Genomic DNA, 18,619 nt, shown 5'->3' with positions numbered 1-18,619 from the left:
AACAATATGTGTATTTGCCAGACCCAGGATTCAAATTAGGGTCCCACGACATTATAAGCCGATGCGTAGGCCAGGTATACATAATCAGCCTCAACTCAACCACATACACTGTGACCATACCCCCACGTTAATATAGCATGAATAAGTCATTATTGAATCCATTTTCTCTGTACGAGTGAGAAGAAATCCAAACCCCTGAGTATATTGTTGTGACGTACGCCATATTATGTCTTTCCTGTTTGATTTTAGGGAAATAGTAAGATGGTATTATAAAATGAATTTACTCACCAGTTTTTGAGGACATTGTAGATGTGTCCTTTATCATTGATTGTGATGAAGAGACCTCGGGGTCTGCGGTAGATGAGGCCAAACTTTTGGCAGGCAAGGCCCACAGTTGGGGTGTACACGATCGGAAGCATCTTCTCAATGTTTTCTGACAGGAGACGGAAGAAAAGGCGCTCGTTTCTGTCCTGAAAACAAAATAAATATTGTTAAAATAACTACCTAATGATCAGATATCATTTTCTAATAGTTTGCTGATTTACTTATAATTTGATTCACTATCCTTTTTCAAATCTTCTTCCAAAGGGATCCCTTGATTGTTTCTCTTCAGTGATCTATCGAGATTTCCATTTTACGATAAGCGACCATATTCATATATTTGGCAATAGACTTTTGACACAGTAATTTGTATTAAATTTTGGTCTATACTATTAACTTAACTCAAAACCTTCAATAAATGCACGTAGCATGAATTGCAGAATCAATGGCATCTATGTCCGTTAACAAGAAATCGGCGATAACAGGAAGTCGCTCTAGGATTGGTTTGTCGAATAGGCCAAATGTCAAATGTTCAGGAGACGAAAAACAAATTTGATTATCCTATATTAAGATACATGAAGGTATTTAAATTGTGGTTTTTACAGCATATGAATGCTGTTTTCATTACAAAGCAATTTAAAAAAAAGGATGGTTCTGGTCCATTTAGATACAAAAAATCATTCTGCATTAAAAGGTCGATTTCGACAAAAACGGATATTCGACAAACCAATCCTATAGCGACGACATATAGAAGACTTCTCAGTGACGTACCTGTCATGGCGGCAACGCGTGCTAATAACAATGTATTGGCTCTCTTTTTAGATGCGACTCTTTTTCTTCTTCGCAATAAACCAAAAGTTTACTAATAATAATTCTAACATCACCTTTAGACATATTTTTATTATAAAAAGCTTAAAATTACGTAAATTGATAGATCCGTACACCACGGGAGCGTAAAATGAAATGATAAATTTGGGGGCGTTCTTCATTTGAAAATGGAAGTGCGATTAGCTGCATTGCAGAGGATTGTTAGTTCATAGTTTAAACATGTGGACAAGAAGTTCTTGTTCGACAATAAATGAAATAATTCAACCGTGCCAACATAGATTTGATTGTTTTGCCATCGTTAATAGTTGTATTATTATTCTATCTATAAAATATCTGTAAGACCAGAGAATGAGCATTAGAACTGTGATAATTCAAACATTGATAATTCGAAATTTGCGTAATTGGAATTTTCGCTAATTTTATACCACCAAATAAGAAATTCGTAATTCGAAATTGGCCATCGTTGAGCTAAATTTTATTTATATTTTTGCTCTATTCATTGGTAATTATTGTTGTTTATTATTAATAACGTTGCCAAACAGCTGAAATGGAGATGGGCGGGGCACATTGCTCGCCGAAAGGACGGCCGCTGGACAAATGCCGTCATCCAATGGTACCCAAGGGGTACGAAACGGCCACAGGTGCCCTAAAAGCCGCTGGATTGACGAACTGGTAAAGTTCGGCAGAAATACGTGGCAGCGAACGACACAGGACCGAGAGAGTTGGAGAAAGCTTGGGGAGGCCTTCATCCAGCAGTGGATTGACCCCGGCTGATGATGATGATGATGATTAATAACACCACTAGTATTTCTAATTTCTAATAATCTAATTCTAATATCACAAATCAACACTAATCCCATTGAAATAAACTGTTACTAACTCCTTTTATGAATATTATCGTATTATTAACAAAATAAATATCATTTTAATCAGTCAATCATTCATTATGATGGGTAATTAATTCTTCACAAGAGTGATCAGTCTGATCATTGATCACGTGATCACGATCAGCCATATAATTTACATATTATATTATGTTGAAATTTCAGCTATTGTTCATTTGATATGAAAAATAATTTCGTGGAATGTCAATAAAATTTAAGTACCTATCATATTCAGTGGCGGAATTAAATTGAATTAGGAAGACCTGGGGCCAATGGTGAGTTTTGCCTTTAATACGATTTTTTACATACAATAAAACTAGCTGGGAAATTATTTGATAATTTTATGATAAGGGAGGGTCATAATTAATTGATAAAAATATTAAATTTTGAAATGGTAAAACAATGTACGGGCAATATTATGTACATATTTGGGGACTTTTGGAGTCAATCAGATGGATTGTAACTATGAGGACTAATTACTAGGGCCCGGATTTATATGCTAGTGCAAGTTTTGTTTGGGTTTATGCACAGCTATGAGAGTTGCACAGAAATCCGTTTTGAAAGACGCAGAATCCAAAAATAAAAATTTATTGTGCATATAAATGCATATTTGAGACGTTAGAGCATAATTGAGACATTGGTGCATATTTCATAAATAAATGCATATTTTAGGGCTTTTGTTAATTATTTTATCGAAATATAACTAAATTACGTAGGTAGATAGTTTAGATGCACTTGCATTTTTTAATTGTGAATTTATCAGAAAAAGTGAAGTCAATTCGGGCACCTTTATTTAAATTTGCGCAATCACCTCTGTGGACGTTGAGAGGTTGTTTTCCGCATATAAACAAAATACTGACAGATATGCGGAAAAATTTAATATCAGAGGACAATATTGAAAAAATTTACGGACAAAAAACAGTTAATAGTATTTAGGGATAGTTTAAGTGTGTCGTTTTTGTTTTTTAAAGTTGTATATTATAGTTTACATTGCATTTCATATTGAATTATTTGTACTTATAAACAAACTATTTTGAAAATTGTAATTGATTAATTTTATATTGATTATTTGAGTTTTTTGTTATTGATATTAATTAAGATTATTAATTTGTTTCCATTTAATCCATTTTTTTATCAGTAATATTGGGTGAAGTGGATATTTACAATATTTTTCCATACGAAATGTAATTTTTAACTGCATATTTCTATGATTTTAGTGCATATTTTAATGATTTTAAGTGCATACGTGCATGGATATAATCATGTTTTTGGTTGCATATAAATCCACTCCCTACTAATTACTTGTATTGCTTTAAAAAAATCTGACGAGTAGTTCTCAAATCATACGAGTGTTTTCTATTATTTGAGTACCTAATATTATGACAAAATACGCATAAAACTGGTCTTAAGAAATTAGTTTTAATATACTCTCGGCAACAAACTGAAGCACGCATAATTTTGTCGTGCTGTGGGATACTCTATAAAAAGAGTGTCAAGCCATAGTGAGAAATGACAGTACGTACCGATGGAATTAGAAAAAAATACAATAGACAAATGCATACCTGCAGTTCAACGAGATATAGGTATTTATTGAGATCGTCTTGGTATCGCTCCATTGATATTCTACAGATTTCCAACTGCTCCTCCTGAGTCTTGAACCTGGCTGGCTGAAGACCGTGGATGCCGAGGGCCTGCCTCTCCTCCAGCGTGAATGCCAAGCCCTGAAAGAGTATTCATATTCAATGAGCGCTTCATGTAATGTACTTGATATATTATTATTTATGAAGAATAAATCTGTAAAAGGTCGTATATCAGTTTTTGATAATTCTGAGATTATCAATAATTTCAGTTATATAATTCAATACCATGCATTAATTATTATAATTTTATCATTATCGACAATGTAAATTTGGAAAATATCTATAGCTCTATTTTGTGACGTCGGAATTGGACAAAAGGTTGTATGATACAAGCAGTGGTGTACTGTCACTTTAAATTGTAGAAATGCCTGAGTTGAAAACCTCAGATATATACCTATTATTTGCTACATATTATCTACTTAGGATTTGTAATTAATTTAATTTTGGTGGGTGACCAATGAAGTAGTATGATGCCTTATGTTGCAGCGTGGTGTTTCTAATGCATTCTAAAAATATTTACATAACATAAATAATATAGAACCTTTACAAGGCGTCGGCCTATAACGCCGTGGGTCCCAGGTTCGAATCTTGGGTCTGGCAAATACATAATATACTGTTTTTCAATTTGTGTATGAGTCAGAGTATGGACCTAATAGGTTGAGTAAGTGGCTAACATCCATTTCTCGTAATATTAATCGTTAATACAAACCTCCACTCCGTAGAGGCTCATATGATCTTATTAGGATCAGACATGGTTCCATCTATCTATCTAAAGATAAGTAGGATTTACAATACGATTGCACAATAAATACTATCATAACATCATTACATAGAACTTTGTCGATTAGTTATAGGCATGCTCTGCATTTACAGCATATATGGGCCACATGCCATTACGTCGCTATAGGATTGGTTTGTCGAATATCCGTTTTTGTCGAAATCGACCTTTTAATGCAGAATGTTTTTTCGTATCTAAATGGACCAGAACCATCCTTTTCTTTAAATTACGTTGTAATGGTAATGAATACATCATTCGTATGCTGTAAAAATAACAATTTAAATATCTCCATGTATTTAAATATAGGATTATGAAATTTGTTTTTCGTCTCCTGAACATTTGGTCTATTCGACAAACCAATCCTACAGCGACGATTAGTCAAAAGCCACATATACCTATACCACCTTTTGACTCACCATATATTTATCAGAATATCACGCAAAAGGATGTAAGTCATTCACGGTATTTTTATGGGTATGGTACTTATGAAAAATGCTTGTATCTAGATCAGGTGTTTTGAATATGAAAGCTATTTTGAATATCAGCAATCTGACAATCATATTATGAGGAAGCGTCTTATGAGTTAAGACCTATGACACTCATAGTCAATATGTACCTTATTAAGTCGAGGATCTCTCAAATGGTCGATTCCCATCACCATGGAGGGGCAGATGATGTCTCCGGTGACCTCATGGTAGGACCGCACGCTGAGTGGAGGTGGCGCAGGTGCCGAGTTGGGAGGTGCTGCGAGGGACGGCGAACCCCCTCCTTGCTGCTTCCCCCATGCGCCGGCTGTCGCACGAGCCCCCCCTGGACTGCGCGCTCTGAATGCAATAGATACATAACGTCATATTGTTATAACAGGCAATGTAAATTTGTAAACTATGTATTATATTAAATAATAATGGATGTTTTGAAAACACTTAACCCACATCTCTCAGGAATCGCACCCATGTACAGTAAAAACAAAACAATGATTCGGCTAGTGGGTTGTATGCGTATGAACACGTATATCGTCGTCAGTGCTACGAGTACATCGGCTGCCAGGTAATTAGTAGCACTAGTAGGGATAAACGTCCGCACGCACACCACCGACCAACCAAATCATTGTTATGTTTTTTCTGTACACTGACCACTTCAGCGCAAGCCGCTTCAGAGAGTATTGCAAGTACCATTAGTTAAAATTCGTCGCAATTAGATAAGACACCTATTGCATATTGGTCAATGCACATGGGCCTTCCTGAGGGACGCAGGGTCGAATCCTGCTAGGTCGTATGTTTTACAAAATGATTTTTTCTATTAGTTATATATTTCTCAGAAGAGTTTTCAAATTATGTATGTTTAAGAAAAAGAATGTTACATTCTTAAATCTTGTGAATTATTCGATGAATAAAAAAAAATAGGTAATTAAATAATGCATGATGTGTTTATGTGGTGAATGAGTTATAAAAGAATCTATTAAATAAAAAAATATTTCATTACAGTCCATTCCTAATTAATTAAATATTAATTAATGATTAGTAATTGATTACAGTCCATTGCTAATAATTAATTAAATATTAATAATTATTAGTCAATTGCTAATTAATTAAATATTAATTAATTATTACAGTCCTTTCCTAATTAATTAAACATTAATTAATTATTATACATAGTCCATTCATAATTACATAATAATTAAGGGTTAATTATTCCCAGATATGTGGGTCTATTCTATACTCATCGACCGCTAAAGTGATAAAGTGATAAATATTATCAAACTTAGGGTAGGTTTGTATCAAAGTATTAGCACTTTTGTAACAATTACAATACGATATTTGTAATTGTTGCAATACGTGATAAATTTTAACAGCAGCAAGAGAGGTGCTGTTAAAATATAGCATTTATTGCAACAGTTGCAAACATCGTATTGTAATTGTTATAATACGTGCTAATACTTGGATATAAACCTACCCTAAGTTTGATAATATTTATCACTTTAGCGGTCGATCGGTATAGTATAGACCCAATGGGATGGTTAACACCTTATATGACTGGACTGAGAATTCAGTAAGCCGCTTATCAGGTAATATAATCAACATGTGTCCAACCTGTACATGAAACAATCAAAAATTCCAATTATCCTACTTCATATCCTACAAAGTTATTAAAAGATTCTCCATACAAAAAACAAAAATAATTTGATTCTGTAGATAAGTATATTGATTGATATTGACACGCGATAAGATAACAGTGATAACCTGATGGAAAAAATGACAGTACAATAATTCAAGAATACATAAAATTATTGATAATAATTAAGTACATGGATTATAGTGATTAATTATGTACCATTATGTTGTATGTGAAGGTGCCTTCGTTAATACTAATAATAATAAATATAACAATCCTGGAGATAACAAAAAAATCAATGCATTTTTATCAGTGTAAATCAATTAACCTGCTTGATTGTTTATTATTAGTATATTATAAAGAAATAATACGATAACACAGGAAAGCCCACAGGAAATAATGTAGGTACACTTTCGTGTAAAACAGGGCGTGTGACACTGGGTCGGAATAAAGTATATTTCGCACGATTGGTAAAGGAGGCCATCGAAATCCATAGAAACCCTGAAAATATTAATAGGGATGATGGGTTACGGTTAAAAACGTCATGGCTTCCGGCACTGTCAGCAAAATTCAATATTCGACCCGGTATCTCTGGTCGTAACGGTTGACAAATTACTCTGAGCAACGTTTGCTCTTACCTAATCGGATTCCTTTTGGTATTCTTAGAGCGACGTTTGCATTCATACACCTACACTACACTTCATCAGAACACATATCATTTCTTGATAATGGCCTCTGCAACGAGCCCGAAACGTCGAGGAAAGAAGGAAGAAGTACACACGGTGGAAACCGAAAATCTATTACGAAGAAAAAACAACTATGAAAGTCTCAAACATTAAGTATATTATATAACAGGTAACTGAAATACCTAATACTGACAACTGCTCTCGGTTTATGCATTGACGCTCATTTATTATTGGTGTATTACACACACTATTGCACTATATAATGCGTGGTTCATTTTCGTAGGACACTCATACATTCAAAACCCTGCGTCAAAATGCCATGTATTGGTATATAGCCTATCGAATTCTATTTATTATCTGTTCTGTAGTGTAAAAGTATGAACTTTGACATGCCAAATAATATTCTAATTGGTCATTTTAAGATGTTGAACCAGTACAAACAAAGACCTTTCCAAACCAACCCGCGAAGTGAAGAACTACAGACCACGATGAGTGGAAGAAGCTCAGACCTTCATCAAATCGCCGTAAATAATAATAATAACAGGCGTCCTCCGAGTATGTTTCACGAAAATATATTACACCGTCTGGACGTTGCATAAGTGTGTAATAAAATTACTTCACTGTCGTAAAATATTCAAGCTATAAAAAATGTCATACATAAAAAGATTAAAAGACAGATTGATTCGATTTGACTATAAAATAAAATAATTTACACAGAACGACAATAAATTATTGGCAAGGCTAATGGGGTCTGTTTACTATCTATAGGGGTCCACAAACTTTTTCATCAAAGGGACAATTGTTTTGAAATCAAAAATATTTGGCCCTTTTTTTGTAAATATTTCTGTTTTTAAAAAACATATATAAGGCAATAAACTTATATTTTTAACTAAATATACATTATTATTACTCTTATTAATAATATCACATTTATCACATAATCACATTTCAATTTTTTCACCACGTGATTATTTTATGCAATTGTTTGTTTGAAACTAAATCCTACAATCTAGGTTCAATTTTTGTGGTGTGAATACGCAAAACAGATGCAATATTATGGTTTTTGATCATAACTTTGATTTATGCTCATGGTAAAAAAGGTTTTTCACAGTTATAGGTACTACTTCCAAATATAAAAGCCATTTGATGAGCATGTTGAACTATATTTGAATATATTATGTAGGTACCTCAAGCGAAAGTCCTCATTCTTGCCAGAGGATATTTAATTTTAAATGTAGTTTTTAATATTCAATAAGAAAAATAAAAAATAGTACAGATAATACATAAATCTCGCGGGACACATCCAAAAAGTCAAACGGGACATAATTGGCCCGCGGGACACACTTTGTGAACCCCTGGTTTACTACAAATGCGTTGCCAACTAGTTAGTTATTGTCGGAATAAAGTCGTTTTCGTGCATTACTATAATAATTATAGTCATAGTGTTGGAATTTTCATTCTTAGGTAAGAGAAGAAGATTTTTTCTTGGCAAGCGTCCAGAAAATAAATAACACCTGCCGATCTTGAGACAGCGAGTCTGTTCACAAGTTGGCCAACGAGAAATATCGCAAAAAAATCTTTGGCGACTGACAATAGAATTAGACGGCACAGGGGCATAGAAAAATAATCTCTGAACTATCTGAGCCATGGCCTCCACAAGGGGAGCCTGACAGAGCTCTAGCCTGGGGGGCCGTACTCATGGGGGGAGCGGCGTAGCGGGTCGAGTGATAAGTGAGACATTGAAGTTAAAGTCCCTCCACCAAACCCGCCCCGTACCACCCTCGGTCTTAATCGAGAGTATCACGGGACCCGTCAATTGGTGATGTGAAGCATCTAAGAATTGGCCTGGGAGTGTCCTGGGAGAAGATGCCCAAAACTTAGATTGCTACGCTCAAAGTGAGCTCTGACTGAGTTTACTCTTATGCAAAGTGCCAGGGAGAGAAAAAGCACATGGAAATTACTAAAAAGAAAATGAAGCTACTTGTTTATTAAATTAAAGAACGAAGCTAATCATACAGGCAGCAAAATTTATGTGAAGAGATCTTCACGCCCGTAGTAAGACGCCGCAAATTTATACGTGAGAATATTTAAATAAGTGAGACAAATACACATCACAAATTTGCTGTAATAGTAAAAGGCGCTATTTGCTTCGGTATTTAAAAATATGTGGTGATGCTATGCAATTTTTAATTGTGTATCGATACTCGACAACTCAAGTGGATTTAAGTAGTAAAAGTACACTGCATATCTATATTTTTACCGTGAACACCATTTGGAAAACGCTCCTGTAAGGCGTCACGCTGCCTTTAACCTCGGCGATAGGTAGGGGGGGGGGCGACAAAGATCCTAGCCTGAGGGCCCGTTTCATTATATATGGGGGCCATGATCTGAGACATCCGATGTTTGCTTATAATTGCTATAACCATTAAGCCACGCGTATTCAATAGCCTCTTGTGGATGCGACCGGTCGCAATAACTCATAGGTGAACATCCTTAGTTATACCTGCAGGCCGGGTGTTTATTTCTTGAATCAAACTGTGGAGTATATTATGGATTATTTCAAAATGGACCCCCCCCCAAACCATTTATCTGCGAGTGCGCCTGGCTGTAAGAGATTATTGTTCAATATCTGTTTGCAAATGAGAAAAACAATGAAAGAAGAATATGAAATTAGTATAACACTGCAGTCTGATAATATTACAAGCTTTTTGTGCGTGTTTTTGAAAAGATGATTAGTTGGGGAAAATGTATTCTAGTTTTGGATCCACATACTTTCCGGTATTTTATATATTACAACGTTTTTCTTAGCTCGTATTCTTATTTGTCCGGTGGTTCTTCGTCCGGTACAAATCTTGCAATCGATTTTTAACTAACTTCCCGACTAGCTAGACATTTGAAACATTTATAATCTATCAGAACACGATGCCAATGCATTTTTTTAATACTTTCAGCCATCTTTAAGTAGAATTGAATTCATTTTCAGTTAATTCTGTTTAGTATGAAAAGTTATTTCAACACCATTATCGGTTGCTAGGGGTCTGGGTTCCTAGCAACTAAATCATTAATATATACGTGCGTTACTATGGAAATCAATATGACATGCCAAGTACAAATTTTTTTGATCGTTTAAGCTGGTCAAGTCAAGTTTATATGGTTCAACAGAATTTAAAAACGTTGTATATAAAAAGTTCTTTTTATCTTGTAATTATTTAAAATTAAGCCTCCAAACCCAAAGTAGGTAGCTGAATATTGGCAGGAATCTAGACCTCAACTCAGTTGGGCACATTTTTGCTCAATAATGAGGTGAGGGCTACAATTTTCAGCTCCCTACCTCTGAGAACCACCACGCCCATAAGTGCACTCAGAACATCAGAATATAATTCTTATCAGTAGAAGAACATCTGTGTGATTATGCTTGTATATGTACGTTACGTTATCTACTTGTATGGGGAAGGCTGAAGCCGTACAATTCCCGATGCGAGGTTCTCGCAAAGGTCACTATTAAATAAAAACGTTCAAGCGAAAAGTTAACACATTCGAATGTCATCTCGAACTCATAACAACGGCATAATAGCGTTGACCTTATTGCAGTGATGCTGAAATGCGCCTAATACAAATTCAGTTGGTACCAATTAGGGAATCCAATCCCGAGCCAAAATTTTCATCACGGGATTTCGGGATTACAATTTGACAATCCCGGGATTGGCATTTTTTCCATAGTTAATATAAATTTTTATATATACAAATAACATTGACAAAATCGGTCAAAAATAAATCTAGTATAATTTATACTATTTAAGACATTTATTGTTAATATTGTGTACGTTCAATCTTGGAAATACATAAGTTTAATGGAGTAAATAATATTGTAATATAAATAATAATGTGAATTTAATATGAGATTGCTGTTTCTGATAGTAAAGACTTAATGAATGGGTTAGCGAGATTTAAAATAGTAAAGCAAATCATGGTGTATACTGTATGGCCTTTCCGCTTCATAAATCTAATTAGTCAGCCAAATATGAAACTGCCGTAAAACGTATGAGATCATAGTGGAATTACTTTGTTAAAAGTGCGAAGCATTGTTTTTTTTCAATCTTAACTCATTTTTATTAATTTATCTGAAAAAATAAAATGAATCTGCAACTTACACATGGGTAATAAATCAAACTTCATTCAAACTCAGTTTATTTCTAATGTAGTTATTTGTTATTAAAAGTATTTTTTCGGTTATCGTTTCGTTTTTATTTTATTTTTCATAAAAATTGATAAAAAAATCAATCCCGAAAGTTTCGGGATTATGTTTACCAATGCCGGGATTCATATGTATCGAAAACAGCTCGGGATCCCGGGATTGGAATCCCTAGTACCAATCAAGAAATTCATAAATAATGGGAACTGAAATACCCTAGGGGCGGCAGGTTATAATTTATAATACTATGAAAGTATGGTGAAGCAGGCAGGGTAGATGAAAGTATGGTGAGGCAGGCTGGTAACCAATTTGCGGCAAAACTTCCACGTTAACATTATTATATTATATGGGTAAGATAAAATGACAGTCAAAAGGCCAAAGTAAATCCTACGTGATGCCTTGCATGTTTTTTTTTATCGCATCGCTCTTTCTCGTAAGTTATCGGCTATTGTTGGCCTGCTTCATTCAGTTGTATGAGAAAGCCGATTCCTTGCCCCTCTTTTTATTTAATACCTCTATGGAAATACCTAATGTGTGTGGAGAAGTAGGCAACCGATTTCAAGTAGGGCTGAATACGGAATAAATTTAAACACGTGTCAAGAATGGGTCATACGTCGAATAATGACAACTGCTCATTTAATATTCGTGCATTAAAGGTTGCAACACTATTGCACGTCTATAATGCGTCGTTCATTGGACACGTACCACATACCTAATACAAATTCAGTTGGTACCAATCAGGGAACTCATAAATAATGGGAACTGGAATACCTAAAGGAGAAGCAGGCAACCGATTTCGAGTAAGGAAGAATACGGGATAAATTTAAACACGTGTAAAGAATACGTAATACGTCGAATAATAACAACTGCTTTGCTTTCGCTTTATGCATTGACGCTCATCTGATATTGGTTTATTACACACACTATTGCACGTCTGTAATGCGTGGTTCATTTTCGTAGGACACTCACACATTCAAACTCCTGCGTCAAAATGTAGTGCATTGGTATATAGCCTATCGGGATTGTATTCATTAATTTGTACTGTACTACAAATCAATATAATATTACGTAACTAAAAAAAACAATTAGCAGTGCTACCTGTCAACATTCTTCTGAAGGGACACTTTCATGTCACTAAAGATAAATGACGGCAGAGCAAGTCAATATTCTCTAAACTCTTTAACCACCAAGGGGCATGGTTGTTATATCAGTCCCGTTTAGCTTCGTTTTCGGACAAGGAAGTGTGGCATTAAAATATTTTCATTTTGACACGTTTATAGCGTCATGGAAGGCGAGTGTGTACAAAACAGCGACTGCATATGGATGGCGGGTGGAGATGGGGTAACTGAAACCATGTCATGATTCTTGTCGATACGCTCAACAGGCACAAACTCTTTCGGATGAAACCCCCCCCCCCCCCTTGATGAAGGCCCCTGCCTTAAATACCAGTTTTAATATTTTATTTCATTATCCCTCTCTCATACATATTTACGTATCTCATACCTATCTCATACATTTTCTTTCACTTTACCAATTTTAATATTTCTTCTCGCTCTCTCCTGCACATTTTTTTATGATTTATCTAATTCTATTTCGACCACTGCAACTTTTATGGTACCATCTTTGGAAAGTCGACGTTCTCTATCTGATCAATATTTTCTTTTCAAAATTATCAATAGTTTTGTTGACTCGCCAAACCTACTCGAAAGGGTGGGTTTCCATCGTCCATCAAGATTTACGCGAAACCAGGCCTTAGTACCATGTCAGTCGTAGCGATTCTAAATTATGCACAAAACACTTTTATTCGGCGCTCTTGTTTAAATAACAATATGTATTTCTCCACCGTTGATCCTTTCAATTCACCTGTTTCATTTAAACGAAATTTAAAAATTTTGAATAAATATATAGATAGGTATATACCTACTTACTTATATATTAAAAAAAAATATTACATACTTTTTTGTATATAATTATTCATTATTCTTCCTCATTTTTCTTATGTAATTTCTTTATATTTGTGTTATTCTTACTTTCTATCTTAAGGCCTAACTATATTTTAATTTACGTATGGAAACTTTGCTGGTTGCAAAAACTATTCATTATTCTATTTTTAAACATATTTGTGTAAGAAAAATGTAACTGTGTTTCCTTAAAAAAACAAAAAAAACAATAAGTATAATATTATGTAGTGATTCGCCTTCACTGCAATGTATACAACACGTAACAGTGCGGTACAATGAAAAGTGAAAATTGAGGCAGGTTGTTGTCGGGATCAATTTTAAGCATTGTGCATGCATCATGTAGGTGCCGTGGACCTTGGTGACGGATGTAAGCATGAAGAGACACTTCACTTGGCTCCATGTACTAATTCGGAAAAAAAACCTGAGACAAAAGAGTGTAACAATTCCGTCGTTATAGCCAATGCTCCCTCAACCAAAGGTGATTTATACACTCCAGGGCTAATGACGTGTAGAGATATCAAAAAAGTATCCATACAATTTTACCGTAAGTAAATTACGTGATATAGAATCCCTAGAACGTAAACACACTGGGCGTTCAAAATAGACTTTTAATCTCCCAATTTGTAAACCCTCTCTATATATACCAGGGGTTGTCAACCTTTTTATACCTACCGCCCACTTTTGTATCGCTGTTGGTAGTAAAATTTTCTAACCGCTCACCGGTTCCACAGTAATGGTGATTTATAAAGTAGGGAAGTAACTTAACTTCATTAAATTTATAAAGCAGAGTTACAGCAAGTTAAAGCATATTATAATAATAACTACTTACAAAATACTTATTGTCAGACTTTCGCTAAGTTTGACAGATTAAATCTTTGTAAAACAACTTACTGTAGTTAAATCTATATTTTTACTAAAACTTTGCATACATAGAAGCATGAAGACTACATTAAATTAATTAGATTATTAATGAGATCCCTGAGTCCGATGCTGTGAAATTAGATGCTGGATATCTGGCTCAATTTTTGTGAGGCATAAACGAAGGTCTCCTCTTTCGTAAATATTCAGGCGGTTTCTTTCTTTGGTCATAATATGATTAACAACACTAAAACCTGATTCCACAAGATATGAGGTACAATAAACTGAATATCATTTTCCACCATATTTGGAAATAAGACAGGCATTTTTTTATTTTACCATACCGCCATTTAGTTTCACTTACGTACTGTGAACTAAACTTATGCGAGAGCGATACAAATAGTACCTATATATTCTGAAATTTTAATTGTCACGGGAATTTTATGAAAACATAATGAAAATGTTTTTGAAACGCCTACCGCCCACCATGAAAGCTGCAACGCCCACCAGTGGACGATAGGGACCAGGTTGACTACCCCTGATATAGACGCAAGACACTCCTGCATCTGATAACTCGCGTATTAGAAAGGGTGCTACGTGGAGTTGAGCATACATAATATTAAGAGGGACGCTGTTTTTTTTTGTGATTCGTCTACCTGAGATGATAGTATGAAAAGTCAAGATGCCAACCCAGGAAGTGGTTGTGGCTCCCACTTATCACCTCAGTGACTTGGTACTTCAAGGGCACCGCGTGCAAGCCTCGGTTTCATGTGGATGATCGAAATGAACCGGAGCGACGTTCCGGTTGACGAGATCTCCAAAATTATCGCTCCGTCTCGTGAAAAAAATATTTGACCATCTCAACTAGATAGGTCATATAAAAAAAAATCGAACACACTTATTTTTATAAAATATACATAAAATTGATAACTTTTTGGAAAATTATTGAGCGCTCCAATTAGTAAAATTTTTGCTGAATATGCTAAGTATAAGCAGTGTCGTTAATAACGGAAATTGTGTTTATCTATACACCTCCATGATTGCGATTGCAAACTGTCCTCGCTATACTATCACTAGCTATCAGGCAAATAACTTGTCACACGTGAAGTGTTGAATTCTAAGAAACTAATGTTTCATTATTATCAGAGTGTCATACGATCATAAAACAATATTACGTTATGAGTTATGAGTGTTATGACAATGTGAAATAATATGTCACCTTCCCTGCAACAATGGAGTCACACGTGTAATAGTTGGATTGTTATCTAATTTTCCAGTCAAATATATTAAAAGGGAAATATTAATACATATTGTTATTTTCCATAGTCGTGAGTTTTCTCTATTATTTTGCAACGACTGAAAACTTCGTAATATAAATAATAAAAACACGTGGTTTTGGCAAGTTTTCGCGCGGAAACGTTTATTTAATTAAGCATGATAAAGTAACATTATTTAAGTTCGAAATTCAAACAGCCATATGCCCGACATAATAATATCGTCGCACCAAAATCAAAAGAGCACATGTGCAATTTTGACGATTTGAGTTATGAATGCAGTTTTCTTCGTAATTTTTTTCTCTACATTATGGGCAAAACGGCATTCGTGAAGCAAAACCCATGAATTCACAATTGAGCAAAGAAAATAAAGGTTACTTGTGTATTTGTAAACTGATCTTCATTGTATAGGAAAAAGGTAACATGTACACGATTTTAGGAACTATGCGCAATGTTTACAAAAATAATATAGGAAAGAGGTAACACGTGCAATTATTTAAAAGCGAGTAAGGGCTTTGTACAAAAAGAATAATTTCGTTGCAGAAAAAGGGCACTTGTGAAATTTGTGAAAAATTTAAAAACATGTTGGCAGCGGACAAAGAGGCCCAAATAAATATTTTGGAAGATCACAATGAGCGTAAAGTGGACGCTCGCAAATCAAAAGATGAAGATAAAGCTATTCATAAATGCATATAGGAAAAAGGTAACATGTGACTTAAAACCTCTTAAAATTCAAAAATTGACAAATTATAAAAAAAATAAAAATTGCATTTCAATCTTGAGTAATTAGGTCACATGTCACACTCTCCACGATTTTTTTCCACTCCAAAAACACTTAAAATGCGTTTTTCTCAAAACATATTTATGCACAAGTGCCCTTTTGCTTTGGGGCGACGATATTATGACAGGCAGCGTTGTCTAGCATTTTTCAATATAGGTACCTATGACTGATAAAAGATTAGTGTACACTATCTATGGCGGATCTTAACAGCCTACCTCCACCCTTCGCCACTAGTGCTATATGAGTGGTTCACAAGCATAGTGAACCAAGTTCATTCTGGTTATTTTTGAGTAAGCTAGATTCAAACATAATATTTGATTATTTCTAATTCTGTAAGGGCAGTCGATGGCAAGCTAGAAAATAGGTTCCAAATGCTTAGGTGACTACAATGAAATAATGAGTATAAGACGTTGTGAAAACCCTCACAATAATTCGTAGTCTTAGGACATTTTTCAGCAGCAGTCTCAAAATGATTCCATGTTCTAATAGGAAAAAAGAGGTGATCTTCCGTTTTTCTTTTATCTCTACAGAATTACTTAACTCATTATGTCGTTGTAACTAGAGTTGGGTTTCGGGAATTCTCGAGAAATTTTCGAGATTTTCAATCCCGAATCTCGAGAATTGAAATTTTTAACATTTCGGGAAATCCCGGATGACGAGATTCGGGATTTCTTTATAATCAAATATTAATTGAAAAAACGATTTTTCTACATGAAAAAAGTGGACAGAAAACACAAAACGTCAAAAGACTGATCAAGGCATTAAACACAATTAAGCCAACGTCAACTCAAAATGAGCGAAATTTTTCAACATTAGGGATTTTGTGTCACAAAAGCATACGCGATTTTCAGATGCAGCGATTGACAGTCTGTGTTTTTTGAAATACTACGAGGGTGGGTCAATAATTCCTTAGAAAAAAGCATTAAAACAGTTTTTATTTTTGTATTTTTTTTTTATTTCTCAACATAATCTCCTTGGAGCTCAATACACTTGGTTAGACGTTTCTCAATTTTTTTTAAACCGTCAGAAAAATAAGTTTTCGGAAGGTCCTCAAAATAAGCATTTGTCCGATCGATGACTTCTTCATTTGAAAAAAAACGTTGTCCACTTAGCCATTTTTTTAAGTTTGGGAAAAGGAAAAAGTCACTGGGGGCTAAATCTGGCGAATACGGTGGGTGGTCGACCAATTCGAACTTCAATTCTTCAATTTTAGCCATTGATCGTAAACATGTGTGAACACGGGCATTGTCCTGATGAAAGAGAATTTTTTTCCTGTTTAAATGAGGCCGTTTTTCTTCAATTTTGTTTTTTAGCTGGTCCAATAAAGATGCATAATAATCCCCTGTTATTGTTTTTCCTTTTTCCAAATAGTCAACGAAAATAATTTCACGTGCATCCCAAAATACAGTAGCCATAACCTTACCAGCTGATTTCACGGTTTTCGCCTTCTTTGGACATGGTTTGCCTTCGCAATCCACTGCTTTGACTGTTTTTTCGTCTCGGGAGTATAGTGGTGTATCCATGTTTCATCTACAGTCACAAAGCGACGAAAAAATTCATCCGGATTGCGTTGAATGAGCGACAACAGGGCTTTAGAGGCCACCACCCTATTGCGTTTATTGTCGACTGTGAGCAAACGCGGCACCCATCTTGCAGAAATATTTTTCATGCCCAATTTGTCATGTAAAATAGAAATGACGCTACCTTTTGAGATCCCTGTAACCTCAATTATCTCACTCAACTTTAATCTTCGGTCACTTAACACCATATCGTGGATTTTATTGATCATTTCTGGTGTAGTCACCTCTACAGGACGTCCTGAGCGTGGTTCATCCTTTGTTGATGTACGACCACGTTTAAATTCATTTAACCAGTTATAAATAGTTGCAAGTGAAGGAGCAGATATGCCGTGAACTAAATCCAACTCATTTTTTATTTCCTTTGCTGTTAACCCTTTTATATTAAAATGTTTAATAACAGCTCTAAACTCAATTTTCTCCATTTTCCATTTTTCCATTTTCCACAAGCAAATTTTTTTTTAAATGTACGAGAAACACACAACAACCCGACCAATCTGATTGAAACTTCGCAGCATACTGAATCGGTAGTGCCGCTGCATGAAAACAAACCGCTTACAGTACTAGTCGCGCCACCTGTCGGCTTTTCTAAGGACTTATTGACCCACCCTCGTATTTTAATAAGTAATGTTTTCAATTATTTATTTTTGTTTTTCTACTTCTATTTGTTCGTCTTCTTAGATAAATAAAAAAATGGTAATTGTCTGTTTTTAGGATTTTTTAGTTT

The 18,619-nt window shown here is 34.8% G+C and overlaps 1 protein-coding gene across 3 annotated transcripts in view; it reads right to left on the bottom strand.

Annotated features, from left to right (window-relative positions):
• LOC147073149 (NADP-dependent malic enzyme-like) overlaps positions 1 to 18,619 on the bottom strand; it is a 53,102-nt gene that overhangs the window by 17,112 nt on the left and 17,371 nt on the right. For all 3 annotated transcript variants that reach the window (XM_085945310.1, XM_085945312.1, XM_085945311.1), the window contains exons 2-4: positions 5,068 to 5,275; positions 3,596 to 3,754; positions 289 to 470 (exon numbers count right to left, since the gene is read on the bottom strand). In XM_085945310.1, the coding sequence (XP_085801436.1) occupies positions 289 to 470; positions 3,596 to 3,754; positions 5,068 to 5,275 (549 nt within the window). The remainder of the gene's footprint in view (positions 1 to 288; positions 471 to 3,595; positions 3,755 to 5,067; positions 5,276 to 18,619) is intronic.

Source organism: Rhyacophila brunnea, unplaced genomic scaffold, assembly GCF_057557595.1.
Source record: "Rhyacophila brunnea isolate RB1 unplaced genomic scaffold, BYU_Rbru_1.0 scaffold_18, whole genome shotgun sequence".
NCBI lineage: Eukaryota > Metazoa > Arthropoda > Insecta > Trichoptera > Rhyacophilidae > Rhyacophila > Rhyacophila brunnea.
This window is presented reverse-complemented; position numbering and strand designations above follow the sequence as displayed.